The sequence below is a fragment of the Carcharhinus amblyrhynchos genome, chromosome 5 (assembly GCF_965287045.1).
Source record: "Carcharhinus amblyrhynchos chromosome 5, sCarAmb.v2.hapA, whole genome shotgun sequence".
NCBI lineage: Eukaryota > Metazoa > Chordata > Chondrichthyes > Carcharhiniformes > Carcharhinidae > Carcharhinus > Carcharhinus amblyrhynchos.
Window position 1 is genome coordinate 17,135,982 of NC_137328.1, and position 19,841 is coordinate 17,155,822.

At 44.0% G+C, this 19,841-nt stretch overlaps 1 protein-coding gene across 15 annotated transcripts in view; it reads right to left on the reverse strand.

Annotated features, from left to right (window-relative positions):
* Positions 1 to 19,841, reverse strand: part of LOC145342912 (receptor-type tyrosine-protein phosphatase delta) — a 563,551-nt gene that overhangs the window by 27,011 nt on the left and 516,699 nt on the right. For all 15 annotated transcript variants that reach the window (XM_080188513.1, XM_080188506.1, XM_080188504.1 and 12 more), the window contains one exon: positions 12,693 to 12,847. In XM_080188513.1, the coding sequence (XP_080044639.1) occupies positions 12,693 to 12,847 (155 nt within the window). The remainder of the gene's footprint in view (positions 1 to 12,692; positions 12,848 to 19,841) is intronic.

Below are 19,841 nucleotides of genomic sequence, written 5' to 3' on the forward strand. Positions count from 1 at the left end.
TTATATTCCAGCACAGAAAGCAATGGTTTAGTCAGTGGTTAGCATTTCAAACATTTTTAAAGTTTATTTATTAGTGTCACAAGTAGGCTAACATTAACAGTGCAATGAAGTTACTGTGAAAATCCCCTAGTTGCCACATTCCAGCGCCTGTTCGGGTACACTCAGGAAGAATTTAGTATGGCCAACCAGCATGTCCCATGGACTGTGGGAGGAAACTGGAGCACCTGGAGGAAACCCACGCAGACACAGGGAGAATGTGCAGACTCTGCACAGGCAGTGGCCCAATCAGGAATTGAACCCGGGTCCCTGGCACTGTAAGGCAGCAGTGCTAACCACTGTTAACAATTTTTTTTTTACATTCTACAGTCTACTGACGAGTTCAAGCAATCTGAGTTATCTGTTTGTCATAATATTCCAGTCACTCTTGAATAATCTGAATGAAGAAGTGTCACAATTATTAGAGTTGGTCAGAAGGGGAAAGTAGCAGTGGATTTAGTGTTTGATAATTTTCATTATTGAATGGGAGTGGTACATATACTTTTATTATTTGCTCCAATATTTATTAGTCAATGAAACAAGTTATTAACTTTTACATAAATGGGGAATTTTCCTTCTAAAGTTCTAGGTTTTTCAGACAAATGTTTGTTTTTTTTTCACATTCTGCAGTCTGGAGACAAGTGCAAGCGATCTGAGTTTTCCGTTTGTCATAATATTCCAGTCACTCTTGAATAATCTAAATGAACAAGTGTCACAATTATTACAGTTGTAACTAAGTGAATAATTCATCGCATCATTTATTCTGGGTTCTTTGTGGAACACTCAGATGCATTTGTTCAGAAATTATGACAATATCAATGGACACTGATGTCAGCCTTGGCTCAGGACTAGCAGAGTCATCTCTGGATCAGAAGATTATGGGTTCAAGCTTCACTCCAGAGGATTTTTCTCTCACCAAAAGAACGGATCTGAAACTCTCCCATTTTCACACTTGTTCGGCACTTAGAAATTTTTTGGTAAGATCGTCTCCACCATCCTTCAGATATGGGGTGAGATTTTGATGGCCCGTGCACCACATGCTCAAATCCCATTAAATCTCACAAGTGAGCCATAATAATTTGAGGATAAGGAGGAAACAGGAGCACCCAGAGGAAACCAACACAGACACAGGGAGAACGTCCGAACTTCACACAGGCAGTGACCCAAAATAGGAATCGAATCCAGGTCCCTGGCGCTGTGAGACAGCAGTGCAAACTGCAGTGCCATCATTATGTTTCTATTTACTGGGCTACTTTCATCTTTTATAGGCATGGACTGAAAAGTGTTGCCTCACAAATCAAGCATGCACTTGATGCTGACGCACTGTGCTGGGAGTGCCCGAGATAAAAATCTAGCTCATGCTGTAAACCAGTAACGTTCAGTCGAATTGGGTCAATTGGTGATTACTGATTAGTTCAAGCTGCCAAATCTAACAAAGTCTGTGGCAGTAAACAGAATTCAAGTGGTGCTCCAGCTCAATATGACAGCAGTTTTTCAGCTTGATTGTCAGTTCTTCACAAAGATGTGAAGGGCTTTTAGTGTGGAAGCAAGAGAAAAAGCTACCAGTCCTAATATTCCACTGTGCCACATTGTAACCTGCAATGTGGCCAAGTGAAACTTTCAGCCACCATATTGCAGTAGCATCCACCCCGACAGGCTCAGCTAATCAGAATATGAATCCTTGTGCAGTCTATGTAAATCCAGCCTGCACCATCACAGGTCTGGAAACAGACATGGACAGGCATTTGAAAATTGCCCCAAACAGTTGCAGCATCTGTGATACTTCGAGGGGAGTTAGTGGCCGAGTGGAATTATTACTAAACTATTAATGCAGAAACTTGGCTAATGTTCTGGGGATCTGGGTCTGAATCCCACCATGGTAGCTTCCCCCTGGGGAAACATGTCAAGAGAACCATGGCATCCACTTTCAAGAGAGTTTGGGAGCAGCATATGGAGTGGGCTGCATAATCTTACAGCAACTAGCAAATCTGCCCTCCTCATGGATAAGAGGCAGGCAGAATCAGGACTCAGCAGCAGGTTGGGAAAACCTCTAAAAAAAAATATATACCCTGCATTGCAAGTCTACAGTCTTCACTGGCCGTGCTTCTGCTGGGTTCGCTGGTAAAGTGAACAAGGTGCTATTCAAAAAACTCGCTATAAGCCAGCACTGTTAGAATGGGCAACGTTATCCTAAGACGTAAGTGAAAGGCCCGGCAGATAAAGTGAGTAATCTAGTGGCAGCAATTCTTATTTGTTTCTCTTATAAATTACTCCCTTGGGCCAGATTACTACCTGGAAGGTAGGTAATTCCCATCTGTAATCAGCAGGATTAATTTAGCTAATGTTGGGACCGATGTAAAATCTTTTCGGTCGGAGAAGCGGAGAGAAATTACAGATGTATTTACTGGATTTTCCTCACGCTTGGAAATAAACATTAACGCTCAGCATCTCCATATTTAAATTATCTAAAAATGAAAGTCATAGAAAGGGATTTATGTTGAATTGATGTAGAAGTGTAGCTATTTGATCAAAATAACCCCTAATAAACTTATTATCAAAAATTGTCAAGAGGACGCAACAGGTTCTTTTAAAAAGTAACAATTCTACCATTTAGCATTTTTAACCTGTAATTGTTTTATCTTACAAATCTTTCCTCCACCTTCATTTCAAACAGCGGTTTACCACACTGTACCCTGCGCTAATTTGCTCACTCCCAGGGCCAAGAATGTGGGGTCCTTGGGGGATAGTTTCATTTTCTGTGCGCACGTCATGTGGGAAGTGGGCTGGGGAAAGGCTGCACCTGCCCAAAGGAGTTAGCAAGGAGTTCTTGTTACAAATGGTTCACTAAATGGGTTCTGAGTACTACCCTTAATCACGTATCCTGTGCAAAGATATATTTCATGACACTTGTCCTAAATATGCTCCCTAAAGCTGGACTCTGTGCTGTCCAATCCTGCTGTATCTGAAACTATTGTCTTTTGTCCCTCCGTTCCATTAATTTAATGTATTATCTCCACAATGTCCCACCAAAGACATTCTTTTGCAAGTAGATGTTTTTATTCTTTTCCTCATTCCCTCTCTCTCTATTACTGAAGTCCACAGGGTGCAATCTTACCGGCCATTCACGCCACGTTCCCTCTGCAGCAAGGTCGGAGAATTTGGTGCCCAGCCAAATCTCCATTCTCTGCAGTGGAATGGGAAAATCCCACCGGGGTGAATGGCCACACTATTCCAGCCCACATGTTTTGTCCATTCTGAATCAATGGGTATCAGTTGTATCTGCATACCTGTGACTGGAATTAAAAGTGTGGACAGGGTGATAGACAAGCACACACAAGGACAAGGAAAGGAGGACTGAATTAATATGACAGCAGGCAGCTGATAGAAATGTTAATAAATGATTAATGTTGGATCTCTAATCTGACCTCTGACAGCTTGAGATGAGATGCACTGAACGGTCAAATACCCTGTTGATAAGAAATGTGTTCTATCACAGCAACACTGGAAGCAAGACAAGACTGCAATTATCCCCTTACTCAATATAGAAATCATAGAAACCCTTCAGTAGAGAGAGGCCATTCGGACCATCGAGTCTGCACCGAACACAATCCCACCCAGACCCTACCCGCTCATCCCTACATATTTTACCCACTAATCCCTCTAACCTACACATCTCAGGACACTAAGGGGCAATTTAAGCATGGCCAATCAATCTAACCCGCACATCTTTAGACTGTGGGAGGAAACCTGAGCACCTGGAGGAAACCCACGCAGACATGAGGAGAATGTGCAAACTCCACACAGACAGAGACCCAAGCCGGGAATCGAACCCAGGTCCCTGGAGCTGTGAAGCAGCAGTGCTAACCATTGTGTTATCATGCTGCCTTTTACCATGCAGTTATTATTTTACATGTAAATAGCTTGATATTTTCTGGCAGACTGGCATTTTCTCCACCACTGACTTATACTTCTAATCCAACCTTCATTCAAGCCAAATCCAGATGACTTTTTAGTTGACTGAATTTGAGATGGTCACAAGTTCTTCACAACTACAATTTTTGTAAACAAGAATTGGATTGTAGCAAACTTGAAACAGCCATCATGATCATGAGCAGTGGCTATGGCAAACATCACCTCATCTCTGAAAGTGTAACTATTTGTTTGAAATTCTTCCACAGGATGGTGTGTGCCATTGGCCAGGTCAGCAGTTGCTTCCAATTTCCAGTTTCGCCGGTGAAGATGGTGGTGAGCCACCTTCTTGAACTGCTGCAGTCCATGTGCTGCAGGTACACCCACAGTGCTATTAGAATGAGAGCTCCAATATTTTGATCCAGTGACAGTGAAGGAATGGTGAGATTGTTCCAAGTCAAAACGGTGCTTGGCTTGGAGGGACCATGCAGCGGGAGGTAATCCACTATATCTTCTGCTCTTGTCCCATTAGGCGTAGAGGTCAGAGATTGGGAAGATGCTGTCAAAGGAGCCTTGGTGTACCATCTGCAGGGCATCTTGCAGATGCTACACACTGCTGCCACTGTGCATCAGTGCTGGAGGGGGGTAATGTTTATGAAGCGGATGGGGTGTCAATTAAGTGGGCAACTTTGCCCTGGATGCGGTTGACATTGTTGAGTGTTTTAGAAGGACTATTCTCGGCAAATGGAGTGTGTTCAATCATGCCTTGATTTATGCCTTGAAACTGGTGGATGGCCTTTGGGGAATCAGTTACTCAGTACAGAATTCCCAGGGCCGACCTGCTCTTGCAGCCACAGTAATTATATGACTGGTCCAGCTAAGTTTCTCTGTTAATCTCTAGAACATTGATGGTCTTCCCCTCCCCCCCTACCTCAGCCCCCTGGGTTCAGCAATGGTAATGCCACTAAATGTCAAGGAGAGTTGGTTAGATTCTGTCTTATTGGAGATCTTCATTGCACTGATGTGACACGAATGTTATTTGTCACTTATCTGATCAAGATTGAAGTTGTCCAGGTCTTGCTGCATATGGACATGGACTGTTCCAATGTCTGAGGCATTGTGAATGGTGCTGAACTAATAATGGAGGTAACATCACTGATGAAGCAGCTGAAGATGTTTGGGTTAGAAGACACAACCCTGAAAGACACCTGCAATGATGTCCTGGAGCTGAGATGACTGATTTCCAACAACCACAGCCATCTTCATTGTGCCCATGTGACTCCAACCAATGGAGTAGTTTCTCCTGACTCCAACTGACTTCCACTTTGCCAAAGCTCTTTGATGCTAGACTTGGTTGAATACCGCCTTGACGTCAAGGGCAATCACTCTCATCTCATGTCTGGAGTTCAGCTCTTTCATCTATATTTTGATTGACAGGAATGAGTAATGAAGTCAGGAGCTGAGTTACCCTGGTGTAATCAAACTAAGCTCACTGATGCTTAGTTTGATTACACCAGGGTAACTCAGCTCCTGACTTCATTACTCATTCCTGTCAATCAAAATATAGATGAAAGAGCTGAACTCCAGATCATTGCTCTGTAAGTGCCGCTTGATAGCACTATTGACAACATCTTCCATTACGTTGTCAATGATGAAGAGTAGACTGGTAGGGCAGCAACTGGCTGGATTGGATTTATCCAACTTTTAGTTGACAGGGCATACTTGGGAATTTTTCTGTATTGCCGGGTAGATGCCAGTGTTGTAGCTGTATTGGAACAACTTCTCTTGAGGTGCAACTCTTTCTGGAGCACAAGTCTTCAGATTTACTGCCAGAATATCATCAGGGCGCTTAACTTTTGCAATGTTCGGTTTCAGCAATTTCTCAAATTGGCTGAAGACCGGCACCTGTGATGCTGGGATCTCCAGAGAAGGCCATGATGGATCATTCACTTGACAGTTCTGGATAAAGATTGTTGCAAAAGCTGAACATTGTCTTTTGCATTGCTGTGCTAGCTTCCCACATCACTGAGGATGGGGATATTTTGGAACCTCTTCCTCCGGTGATTGTTTAACTGTCCACCACCATTCGTAATCGGTTGCAGCAGGACGGCAGAGCCCAGTGATGATCCTGGGGATTGTTTAATTGTTCAGCTCTTTCTACGGCATGCTGCTCCCATTGTTTAGCATGTAAATAATCTTGTGTAAAACTGAATCAGTTTGACACCCCATGTTTAGTTATATGCCCGATGCTGCTTCTGGCATGACCTTCTACACTCTTCATTGAATCAAGTTTGATCCCCTGACTTGATGGCGATGGAAGAGGAAGGGATTTGCCAGACTGTGAGGTTGCATATTATGGTTGGATATCATTCTGCTGATGCTGACGGCCTATTACAACTCATGTGGATGTAACTGTGAATTGCTAGGTTTCTTCTAAATCTATCCTATTAGCATGGTGTTAGTGCCATACAACATGACAGAGGACATCTTTGATATGAAGGCGGGATTTTGTCTCCACAAGTACTGTGTGGTGGTCATTCCTACAGACACTGTCATGGATAGATGTATCTGCAACAGGTAGGTTGATGAGGATGATGTTTTGCTTTTGTTGGTTCCCTTACCAGTCAGAACCAGTCGAGCAGCTGTATCCTTTAGGATTCAGCCAATGGAGTCAGTAGTGGTGCAACAAGCCGGTCTTGGTTAAGTCTCCCACCCAATGCATGTTCTGTGCCCTCGCCACCTTCAGTGCATTTTCCAATTGGTGTTCAAAATGGGGGGTATGGATTCACCGGCTGGAGTGTCGGGGGCAATTGGTGTGCGAGGTGATGATCAACAAGCATCTTCGCCCATGTTTGACCAGGTGCTATGAGACTTTGTTGGATCAAGAGTCAATATTAAAAATGCCCAGGGCAACTCCCTTCCCACTACATCATCTCCTCTGGTGGGTAAGCCCTGCCCTACTGATAGGGATTCAGGGATACTAACGTCCAGAACATTGTAAAGTATGATTTGGAGAACATGTCCACATCAAGCTGACACTTGAATTATCTCTGGGGCAGTTCTCTCAATTTGATATGAATGAAGACGACTTTACAGGGCCAACAAGGCTGATTTGCCACCATTGTCATTTCCAGTGCTGAAGTCAATGCAAGCAAGTCCATCTGGTTTCATTCCTTTTTTTGACCTTTGTTTGGTATAACTGAGTGGTTTGCTCAGCAATTTCAGAGGATGCTAAGAGCCAGTTCATGGGTCTGTCACACATAGGCCAGACCACGTAAGAACGGGACATTTCCTTCCTAAAAGCTCTTTAATAAACCAGGTGTGTTTTTAGGACAATTGACAATGCCTTCATGGTCACAATTACTGGGACTAACTGTTAATTCCAGATTTATTAATCATATTTAAACACCACCAACTGTTGTGGTGAGATTTTGAACCAGTGTCCCCAGAGTATCTATCTGGACATTTGGATTACTATTCCTCTCCCCCCTCTGCTGAGACAGCTAAACCAAAGGCACAGCATAAGTCAAATTCTGCCTTTTCAAAGCTGACTCTCTCTCTCTCTCATCACTTACACAATAACATAAAGAACATAACTTTAAAGCACAAGAGGTGTAAAGATTTGGCAGGCTGCTGAATTAAATGTGATTCATAAACTTTGAGTTGTTACTTCTAATTTCTAAGTTAAGTTTACTTATTAGTGTCACAAGTAGGCTTACATTAACATGGTAAATGAAGTTACTGTGAAAATCCCCCAGTTGCCACACTCCGGCACCTGTTCAGATACACAGAGGGAGAATTTAGCCTGGCCAATGCATCTAACTAGCACGGCTTTCAGACCACGAGAGGAAACTTAAGCACCCAGAAGAAACTCACACAGACACAGGGAGGACATGCAGACTCTGTACAGACAGTGACCCAAGCTTGGAATCGAACCTGGGACCCTGGAGCTGAGAGGCAGCGGTGTTAATCACTGTGCCACCATGCCGCCTAGCAATGCTTTGAAACGTGGAACATGAGCAGTCTACTAAAATGGCCTTTGCAATTCATGTGCCCTTTGGCACTTGAAGCACCAGACAAACTCTGTCTCTCAGGCAAAAACCTAATTAAGTACAGACATTCATGGTCATGTGGAGAATTTACACATTCCTTTCTTTAAGGACAAACGGTCAACTAAAAGAACCAAAGCATTCCAGCCAGCTCATCATTCTGCTTCGCTACGGACAAAATAAACATGAAAATTCGATATACGTTAGGCAAATGTGAATGTTAAGGTGTCAAACAACACAAGGTGTGCAATCTACCCATCACTTTTTGGAAAAAGGATTTTGATGGTTACATGCTTATGAAGTCAGTTTGTTGCCTGCTTTCAAAATAACAGAAAGAAGCTGTTCTGCAGAGACAGAGTGCTATCAGGAAGCCATTGAACCAGTTGCGTGTCATCTAAGCAATCAAGGTAATAAAAAGCAATATCATGGAAGTGGTAGAAGAGTTCACCCCAACCTGTTGCAACTTCTAGTTATCTGAGATCCAACCGCCCAGGCATTCAAATACAAGAAGCCTAACAGCTTTCTCTGCTTTACAAGACCTTCACCTTACCTAAAGCATCAACTTATCTAAGAAACCACAGACCTGCCACAAAACAGACTGAGACCAGCATAAATTATAATTGTATTGTTTTACCTTAATCTATGTCTATTTTTTCTGTGTGTGAGGCAAGTGATTGGCATTTTAAACCTCTAAGGCAAGAATGTGACAATAAATAAACCTCTTTACTGTGAAGCTCACAGGAAGCTCACTTCTGGACTTATTTAATCAGGACAATCAATCTGAGGGTAAGAAAATATACATTCCTTACATACAAGCATATTGTTCTTGGGCAACGAGAAAGAAATACACAAATTTTGTCCTTGACACTTCAGAAAATTTAAAGGCAATTAAAATCTATAAGAACAATTGAGAATGCTTGCCTAGTCAGTGATGCCCACATCCTGAGAAAGACTAACAGTAATGATCAGAAGATATTTTATGACACGAATCAGAGAAATAGCTGACCTTAAGAAGTCAGCCTGATCATCCTTGGCATCTCTCTTGGTGCCATCAAAATGACCACTTTCTTTCAGAAGGAATTTACAAGGACTGATTCACAGACACAGGAATTTCAGAATGTACCTTAACCTTCCTGAGGCCCATTTGATTGGTTGTTTCTCAGATCAGGTCACTTTGAATACATCTCTCAAAATTGTCAGCTAAAGTCCTCTCCAAGAGCATGAGTAAAAACTGTTGCACACAATCACGAAACAGTGTTTCTGGCAAATGTGTACATCTCAGTTTCATTTATTATCAAATGCCACCAGCGATGTTTTCAATTATTTTGATTTGATAATGGCAGAATGCACAGCATTCCAGAAATCCCCTCTAAAGCTGTTATTGATAGATGTACATGAGAAACCTTTTAGCATTGACCATTCTGATCCTTGGGCCCTGTCCCAGCCCTTCAGCATTGGAGCGCTATCCTGCTCTCCCACTGTACAACCGTGTCTTGTTGTGATTCAAATATTTATCCAGCTTCTGAGACCCAATGAGACCTGGAAGCTCCTAAGGTTGATCATTTTTCTGCACACATTATCTGATCTGAGAGGAGGCAGTGGTAGGGTTGCTGCAGTACCTTTAGGTTAAGAGGGAAAACTCAGAGTTGCTTCTCCTGAATGCTATCCAAGAAACATTGCTAGAAGACTGTATGGGTGAAGATATGATCAAGCTTGTGTGTGATGCCTCACACAGTGAAGAGAAGAACATTGGAATTTCTAGAAGAGAAAAGGTCCATCTAGTTCCCCTTCTACCATTCCGATAATGATGCGATGAAGTGACTAATCACAGCAATCAATTTCTATTAATTATATTACAACAGACTCAAGAATGACACCACTAAAAGCTAAGTGGAGGGGAGTTTTGAAAACCAGCCTCTGAGTCAGAGAATGTGGGTTCAAGACCTACCTCAAAATCTGGGACTGGATTTTCATCTTCCAACGAGGGTGCGTATCAGCATGCAAAATGCTGAATTTTGTTGCCTTTGCTGGAGAAACAATTTTCCTGTCTTCCCAACCCCACCACCATTTTTTGCATATTTGTTGGCAAGTCTGGAAGGCGTTGGGTGCAAACACACACGCATGCACCTCTTGCAAGATGAGGATCCTAACTGCAAGTATCATAGCAAAACTGTATGTTCTCCAATGCACATTTTTGCATGCTGATGTGAATTTTGTTTTGGGCATTTGTGAGCCCTAAAAATACACCTCTTTTGAGAGCTCACAACTACTGGGGGAAGCTGGAAGGGTAAATGTAATATTTTTTGACACCATCAAACTTCACTACTAGATGATGTACTGCTGACCTTTACAGTGACAAGCACTGTATAATTGTCGCATGCTTACAGTGCTTCCCTAATTGTTAGAAATGCCACAATGAATTAAAAATGTAAAAATAAATCTCCCGTCAGCATCTGCTGACATGTTTTGCATTTTGATTTAAATCGATAGATAGCTCTGGCTGTTAAAAAATCCCTGCTTTTGTAAGTTGGGGGGAAAAAAGTCTGCATCTGCTCCCCTCCATTGATTGATGGACAATCTGGTTTGAGGTGGAAATGAGACACCATTCTTTTCTGTCAGTGTCAGCCAACATCGCTGGAAGTTTCTGTTAAATCAACCATAACTGTTCTGAATGCTTGGCTCAGTTTCAAAAGCTGAATTAGCTTCAGCTCAGGAGATGGTCAATTGACCCTTGTATGACTGACACTTTTGAGAGGGTTTAATAACAGAAAATGCCTTTGATTTTGTTTCTTGTTTACTTACAAACCTAACAGTCATTTAAAGAATTTTTTTCATTGGAGTTGTGTTTTTTCTCTTTGAAGTATCAATTATGGTTTGTTTGATTTCAGGCTTTTATAAAATTATTGATCATTTTAAATAATTCTTGCTGGTTTTGCATGCCTCCTGAGGATGTAAAATAGTTAATGCTGGGGTAAGTGGTTATGGAGGATATATGGAGTAATGGAAGGAGGATGGGGGACCTGAGAGGCCACAGGGTGGCAAGGGGATATGAGAAGGTATGGGAGTGGTTGCGGAGCGTGGAGGTGGCATGAAGGATCAGAAGAGCATGAGAATGGAGGGGCATGGAGATAGCCTGGGCAATCTGAGAGGGCCCTGAGTGATTTGAGGTGGTAAGGGTGATCTGAGAGGACATGGGGTGGCATAGGCATGCAGGCTGAGGATTATATGGCCTTTAAACCATGCTGGGAGCTGGGCTGATGTGTTGGGAAACCAAGGCGAGCCTTCTAATCAGCACTCCTCACAGCTTGCAAAATGCACCGTGAACTTGCCCCTCATGCGAACAAACAAAAAACCTTGGGTAGAGTCACATATTGGTCGGGTATGCAATTCAGAAGGTGCAGGCCAAGTTTCCTTAAGCCCACAAAAATATCCCAGCCCTGAGCAGACAAAGTGATGTTTCCCTGTGTAGTGCATACAGAGTGTTGCATTGTCAGAGACGCCACCTTTCAGATGAGGAGTTACATCCTATGAAAGATCTTACGGCACTATTTCAAAGAAGAGCAGGAAGTAAACCCCTGTGCCCTGCCAATATTTATCCCTCAATCAACATCACAAATACAAATGATCTGGTCTTTATCACATTGTTGTTTGTGGGAGCTTGCTATGTGCAAATTGGCTGCTACATTTCCGACATTACAACAGTGACTACACATCTTTCCATTCCTTTGTGGGATGTGAGCATTGCTGGTAAGGCTAACTGCTCTTAAAAAAAGTGCTTCAAAAGTACTTCTTTGGTAGGATGTTTTGGAGGTGTGAAAGGTTTTTTAAAAAATACAAGTCTTTCTTCTTCTATTTGTCCATCGGAAGTCATGTTTTTCTTCCCAGGTATGTGACATTTACCACATGCCGTATCACAAGTGACTTCTGTGTATCCCAAATGTTAATTTTCTGAAACAAACCTACCGAATTTTCATTTGAACCACCAAGCCTTTTCAATGTTAATAGCAATGGAAGAAATGACAAGTTTAGTGACAGACTAAGCTATCACAGCTTGTCAAAATCATAAAATAAACAGAAACGTCCTCAAAATGAAACCTGCAAACTCCATGGTGCTTGGTGTCAAAAGAACAGCAATGGAATGATTCTTCCAGCATATAATGAAGAATGGCAAGTGGGAGCATGTCATCCACCCAAGCTCCTTCCAATTACTGCAGTACAGCTATCAATGGAAGTGTATGGCAAACACTCCTTGTTTGTGGGGAAAAATCAACATGTTATTATGGTGTCTGGCAATATTTATGTCCTTATAATACCAGGGACTTGAATATGTGCATGTCTGATACCTTACTGTCATCGTAAACATAAATATAATTGTTATCCTTCTGATTTGATATTAACCTTTTGGAAACAGCAATGACTTTTAAAATATACTGTGCATTAACTTCCATTCTCTTCCACTTCCAAAGGATACATAAACACTGGAATTAATCACTCCACTAAATAGTAAAGAGGTGGTTCAGGCAAACTGTTTGAAAATGATACATTGCAGCAAAAAACCTAAGAGTTTTAAAGTAAAAGTGGTAAAACAAAACTTCCACTCTGAAAGTCAATTGGTGTGGCATGCAACCCATTGTTTAGACAAATTCAATGAGGCCACAGCTCCTCAACTGCAGCACCTTTGTTGAAGGTAACGCCTACCTGCAATGTACAACCATTGGCCCAGCGTCTGGAGGGTTACAGGCTTTGACTCGCCGCAAGAAGGCCAAGAATGGTGTTGGGTGCTCTGGAACCCCATGATCAGGCCACGCTGTGAACTGGAATTGTCGTACTTCCCTCTTTTCGCTGGAGCCAATCTGTGAGAACAATGGGATTTTATCAACAAAATGATGGGAGTGTTTATAATAATTAAAAAAGAAAGGAGCTTTATTTTGGGCATGTTTCCCACACTGACAGACATCATAATTTTCTGGCGCCTCTAATTTGTAGATCAAATTACACAGCTTGTTGTCTTAATGAATGCAATATAGGTTTGCCCTCTAGGTCTTTAGTGCCTCAAATCCAATCTAAACAGAGGAAGTGCGGATAGTTGAGCTGTAGATGTCAGGCTGCAGTAATGTACTTGTTCCTAATAAACTATTTTGAGTCTGTGAGCATGGGAAATTAGAAAGGGAATAATTAGGAAAAAAAATTCAGCAGCCACAAATTATCATTTTTTAATTCGATTTATAGGGCGTGGGCATTGCTGGCTGAGCCAGCATTTATTGCCTGTCCTTAATTACCCTCCACTTCAGAGGCCAGTTGAGAGTCAACCACACTGTTGTGGATCTAGAGTCACATGTCAGCCAGACCAGGTGAGGATGGCAGATTTCTTTCCCTAAGAGACACTAGTGAACTAGTTGTGTTATTACGACAATCACCAATGGTTTCTTGGTCATCCTTAGATTTCTATTTTCAGATTTTTACTGAATACAAACTTCACCATGTGCCATGGTGGGATTTGAACCCAGTTCCCAATGCATTACCATGGGTCTCTGGGTTACTAGTCCAGTGACAATGCCACTATGCCACCCCAAATTATGTGTGCATGTGTGAGAGACACAGGACATCTCCCTCACATGGTTCATATTTGGCTTAGACAGAAAAGTCTTTTCTTACATATTGCCTTCAACAAAGCAGTTATGACATTTCATGAGAACAAATGCACTCTGCCTGACTATCAAGGATCTCCATAAGAAGAATTAGGGTTTAAACCCTTACTTAAGCCTCACCAAGGGCAAGATTGGAGTCACAGGTCCAGGATTGCTGACTAGCAGAAAAGACAACAAATCTAAGATGGTGCACTTATATGAAGTGTATTATGGCTGCTGAATAGTGAGGCTCAAGGTCACTTTGCTGGTGAACACACTCCACCCACACTTGTTGGTGAAGTACAGCCAGTTACCATGAAATGGCAGTCATGGGTGGGGTGAGTGCCAGAGGTGCTGTGAAGGAAGAGATCCTTTCCTTAAACTGTAACAAACTTTTAATCTAAATCTGAAGGAGAAACCCACCATGGCAACAGATACCTATTCTCACCCCTATTAGGGGAAGGTCATTATTTTTGTGATTACAGTAGTACAATGCTGCTGGGTGGGATTTTGAGCCTGTATCCTCCACAAGCATAAATGGTGATGCCGGTGCAAAATTCCACTGGAGTCGGCAAGTGAGATTTCATTTACAGATTGTTTCCCATCCCCTTGTCAGTGACGTTCTCACGGAGGCCAGGAACCTCATTTAAATACATTTTATCATTACTAACGGGCCTCCCTGCCACATCTCCCGAAAGCCCACATATGCGGGAAATGTCTAGAGGTGCAGAGATTAAGGGCCCGGGTGAGGCAGCTGGAACTGAGGCTGGAGGATATGTTTTTAGTTAGGGAAAATGAGGAAATAATGGATAGGGACAGTAACACTGAGCAGATACCAGGACCTAGGAGGAGAGATGGATGGGTTACAGTTAGGAAGAGCGAAAAGAAAAGGAGTCATGGCACTAGGACCGCCCCAGAGGAATTACCCCGGAATATCAAGGGTGGGGTGACAGCTGGGGTAGAGAAGGCAAGGGAGGGAGATCAGAATACCTCGGAGGAAGGGAAGAGTGCAGGGTGTGAGATAGTGGTGGGGGATGGGAGAGTCAAAGGGATTGACAGGCGGTTCTGTGGGCAAAAGCGGGACTCCAGGATGGTAGTTTGCCTCCCTGGAGCAGGGGTACAGGATGTTTCAGAAAGGGTAGAGGGAATTTTGAAGGATGGAGGGACTGAGTCTGATGTGATAGTGCACGTAGGAGAGAAGGATGTAGGAACAAAGTGCAGGGGGGACATACGTAGGCAGTTCAGGGAGTTGGGGGCTAGGCTGAAATGTAGGGCCTCCAGGGTGGCGTTCTCTGGGCTGCTGCCAGTGCCTGGGGCTAGCAGGGCTAGAAATAATGAGATACTCCAACTAAATGCGTGGTTGAAGGATTGGTGTAGGGCAGAGGGTTTTAGATTCGTAGACCACTGGGAAGTCTTTATGAAAGAGGGGCAAATATACAAGAGGGATGGGGTACAGTTAACTGGGAAGGGCGTGCATATCTTAGCTGGAAGGTTAGCTGGAGTGTTTCGGCAGGGTTTAAACTAATATGGAGGGGGGGTGGGGAGGTGGACGGAACTGGGATTGGGGATAGGGTAAGCCCGGAGGGTAGGAAGAAGGATCGGATTGTTTCTGAGGGTCTTCGGTGCATGTGTTTCAATGCTAGGAGTGTGACTGGCAAAACAGATGAACTGAAGGCAATAATGTTCGAAAGGAAGTTGGAAGTGGTGGCGGTGACAGAGACTTGGTTAAAGGAAGGGCAGGACTGGCAGTTGAATGTTTCCGGGTATAAGTGCTTCAGGCGTGATAGGGGTGGGTCGCTGAGAGGTGGGGGAGTGGCGTTGTTAGTTAAGGATTGTATCATAGCAGTGCAGAGGGAGGGAGGTATGAGGATATAGGAATCGAGTCGCTTTGGGTGGAGTTGAGGAATAGGAAGGGAGATGTTACTATGTTGGGTGTGTACTACAGACCGCCCAACAGCCCGAGGGCTGTGGAAGAAGGGATAAGCAGGGACATTCTAGAGAAGTGCAGGAAGTATAGGGTGGTGGTAGTGGGAGATTTTAATCTCCCCGGGGTAGATTGGAAGGTGCCGAGATCAGAGGGTGCTGACGGGGAGGAATTTGTACAGTGTGTAATGGAAGGATCCCTGGAGCAGTATGTGGATAGCCCGACCAGAGAGGGGGCTATACTGGACTTGGTTCTGGGGAATGAGCCTGGGCAGGTGGTTGACGTTGAAGTAGGAGAGCATGTGGCTAACAGTGACCACAACTCTGTCTGGTTTAAGATATTAATGGATAAAGATGAAGCCTGTCCTAAGGGGAGGGTGTTAAACTGGGGGAGGGCTAGATACAACCGGATTAGGCAGGATCTTAAAGATACGGACTGGGGTAAGCTGTTTGATGGCAGGTCGACGCTGGGTATGTGGGACTCTCTCAAGGGAAAACTAAAATCTTTGCAGGAAAGACATGTGCCGGTCAAGAGGAAGGATGGGAAGGGTAGGATTAGAGAGCCGTGGGTAACTAGGGATATTGAGGTCCTGGTCAGGAGGAAGAGGGAGGCGTACATTAGATCTAGGCATTTGAGGACAGAGATAGCGTTAGAAGAATACAGAGAATGTAGGAGAGAACTTAAAAGGGGCATCAGAAAGGCAAAAAGGGGCCACGAAATGGCTTTGGCGGGTAGGATTAAAGAAAATCCTAAGGCATTTTACTCCTATGTTAGAAATAAAAGGATGGTTAGAGGGAAGATTGGTCCTCTCAGGGACAGAGGAGGGGAACTATGCTTGGAGCCTGGGGGAATGGGGGAGATCCTGAATGAATACTTTGCGTCGGTATTCACGCAGGAGAGGGGCCTGATGTCTGGTGCTGTGCTTGAGGAGTTTGAGGATCCGTTGAGGGAAATAGTCATCACGAGGGAAGAGGTGTTGGGACTTTTAGACAGTGTAAAGACGGATAAATCTCCGGGGCCTGATGGCATCTATCCCAGGCTGCTAAGGGAGGTGAGGGATGAAATTGCTGGGCCTCTGACGCAAATCTTTGTCTCTTCTTTGGACACAGGTGAGGTCCCAGAGGATTGGCGGATTGCAAATGTAGTACCGTTGTTTAAAAAGGGTCAGAGGGATAACCCAGGGAATTATAGGCTGGTGAGCTTGACTTCAGTTATAGGCAAGCTAATGGAGAGGATCCTCAAGGATAGGATGTATGAACATCTGGAGCGCTGCAATCTGATCAGGGATACGCAGCATGGCTTCGTTACAGGGAGGTTGTGCCTTATGAATCTAGTGGAATTTTTTGAAGAGGTGACAAAAACGGTTGACGAAGGACAAGCCGTTGATGTCGTCTATATGGATTTCAGTAAGGCGTTTGACAAGGTCCCTCGTGGTAGGCTGATAGAAAAGGTGAAGGCTCATGGGATACAAGGCCAGGTATGTAGATGGGTGGAGAACTGGCTTGGGAGGAGGAGACAGCGGGTAGTAGTGGAAGGCTCCTTTTCCAATTGGAGGTCTGTCACCAGTGGTGTGCCGCAGGGCTCGGTACTAGGACCTCTTCTATTTGTGGTATATATTAATGACCTGGAAGAGGGGGTAGGTGGTGTGATCAGCAAATTTGCTGATGACACTAAGATGGTTGGATTGGCGGGTACTGAGGAGCAGTGCCTGGCAATGCAACAGGACATAGACAGGCTGGTAGATTGGGCAGATAGATGGCAAATGGAATTCAATCCGGAGAAATGCGAGGTGATGCACTTTGGCCGGAATAATGTGGAGGGGAGTTATACGATAAAAGGTAGAACTATCCGGAGTACAGATACGCAGAGAGACCTGGGGGTGCAAGTGCACAAGTCCCTGAAGGTGTCGGTGCAGGTGCAGAATGTGATGAGGAAAGCGTATGGTATGTTAGCCTTTATAGGAAGAGGTATAGAATATAAGAGTAGGAGTCTGATGTTGCAGTTGTATAGAACGTTGGTTAGGCCTCACTTGGAGTACTGCGTCCAGTTCTGGTTGCCGTACTACCGGAAGGATGTAGAGATCCTGGAGAGAGTGCAGAGGAGGTTTACCAGGATGCTGCCTGGTATGGAAGGGCTGTCTTACGAGGAAAGATTGAACGAACTTGGGCTGTTTTCCCTTGAGAGACGTCGGCTGAGGAGGGATCTAATAGAGGTTTATAAGATTATGAAGGGGATAGATAGAGTAAATGGTGGTAAGCTTTTTCTGCTATTAGAAATGGATAGAACGAGGGGTCACAGGCTTAGGGTGAGGGGGGCTAGGTATAAGACAAATATTAGAGGGCAGTTTTTCACGCAAAGGGTAGTGGGGGTGTGGAATGCACTGCCGAGTAAGGTGGTGGAAGCAGGCACGCTAGGGTTGTTTAAGAGTCACTTAGACAGCCACATGAGCGGGCTACATATAGGGGGATATAGCTGGCCTTACTAAACATTGTAGGCTTGGGATTACGTTTTTGCCTCAGGGATGTTACAGTCTTTGCCTGTTTAATAATGAATTTTTTGTCTCCACAGGCATTTAAGTCCAGCAAGGGGCATGCATGCGGCAGGTTGTGGTGGGCTGCTCTTGGACGTTGCTTCGGGAGTTGCCTATTGCTTCATGTCGTTAGTGTGCTTAAACTGGACCATCTCGAGGGCAACATGACAGCTCAGAGACTATCTCTGTCGCTGTGCGGACACATGGATTTGGGCCTGTGTCTGTGGGAGTTTGCACGTTCTCCCCGTGGTTGCGTGGGTTTCCTCCGGGTACTCCGGTTTCCTCCCACATCCCAAAGATGTGCTTTTAGGCTGATTGATTGGGTACTAAATTGTCCCTATATTGGACCTCCCTGATTAGGCGTAGACTAAAATCATGAATAGGTCACTGAGACAGTGGGACGGCGGCGCGGGCTCGTTGGGCCGAAGGGCCTGTTTCCCATGCTGTGTTGTTCTTTGTTCTTTGTTTTTTATGATCTCCCCTCCCTGAATATTCAGATCTTGTTAAAGGGATGTCAGGTTGGTGAGGATTACAACAGTTTAATAAGAACAGGGACTGACTTTTATGTCTCATCATAGAGGGATTGGGGCTAGAAATTGTGGTGAGCCATTCAAAAGTCCATTAACTTTGATGGGAGTGGAAAGTCCCTCCAGTGGAAGATTCCTATGCATTTTGGGACACTAAAGCCAGAATTTTTTGATTGTTTACGACAGTAGGATTTTCCCATCCTGCTGCAGTGAACATGGATTTGGTTTGGGGTAAGATCACACCCTATGCATCATTTTAGAATGGCCAAATCACCTAACCTACACATTAAGAGACAATTTAGCATGGCCAATCCACCTAACCTGCACATATTTGGAGTGTGGGAGGAAACCAGGGCATCAGGAGGAAACCCACGCAGACACGAGGAAGAACATGCAGATTCTGTGCAGTCATCCAAGGTCGGAATTGAACCAGACTCCCTGGCACTGTCAGACAGCACTAACACACGCCCAGGCATTGCCCTGGTACTGTCCCTGGAGGTTGGCAGTGTCCCCTGGTACAGGTTGGCAGGGGGCACTCCCAGTTTCCTCCCTCTTATACAGGCATGCTGGTTAAGTGCATTGGCCATGCTAAATTCTCCTCCGAACAGGTGCTGGGTGTGGCGACCAGGGGATTTTCACAGTAACTTCACTGCAGTGCTAATGTAACCCCACTTGTGACACTAATAAATGAACTTTCAGCTTTAAAACAGGACACGTGCAACTAACTGTCACTCCACACATACCCAATTCGTTATACTTTTGATATCTTAACTCTTGCATTGAGTGCAGCTAGAATGTAGCCCACTAATAATCATTTTAATTTAGAAGACCAATGTTGAAATTCCTGCTGTCAATAATTTAAGTTTAACAAGCCAATGAGCATACGAAAATCAAAAAATAGCACTTGAAATCTATGACACAGGATGGAGACTTGCCCCACTGCTGGCTGTCTCTCAGGCGATCCAAGTACTCAGTTTGGGAATGTAATAGGTGGTGCAACGTCTAAAGGGGCAGTGATTGCAGAAATGAGTTAAATAATCATTTTGCAATGTACAGGGAAGGCAGCCATTTGGCTCAGCTAATTCATCCTTGTGTTGAAACCTGAAGTTTCTTTCATTGCATCCAGTTAATCACTGGAATGACCAGAATCCTTCCCTTAACTACTCTCCACTTTCACGTGTTGAGCAATCTTTTTGTGTGAAGAAGCGTATTGTGATATCAGCCCTGAATTTATACTCT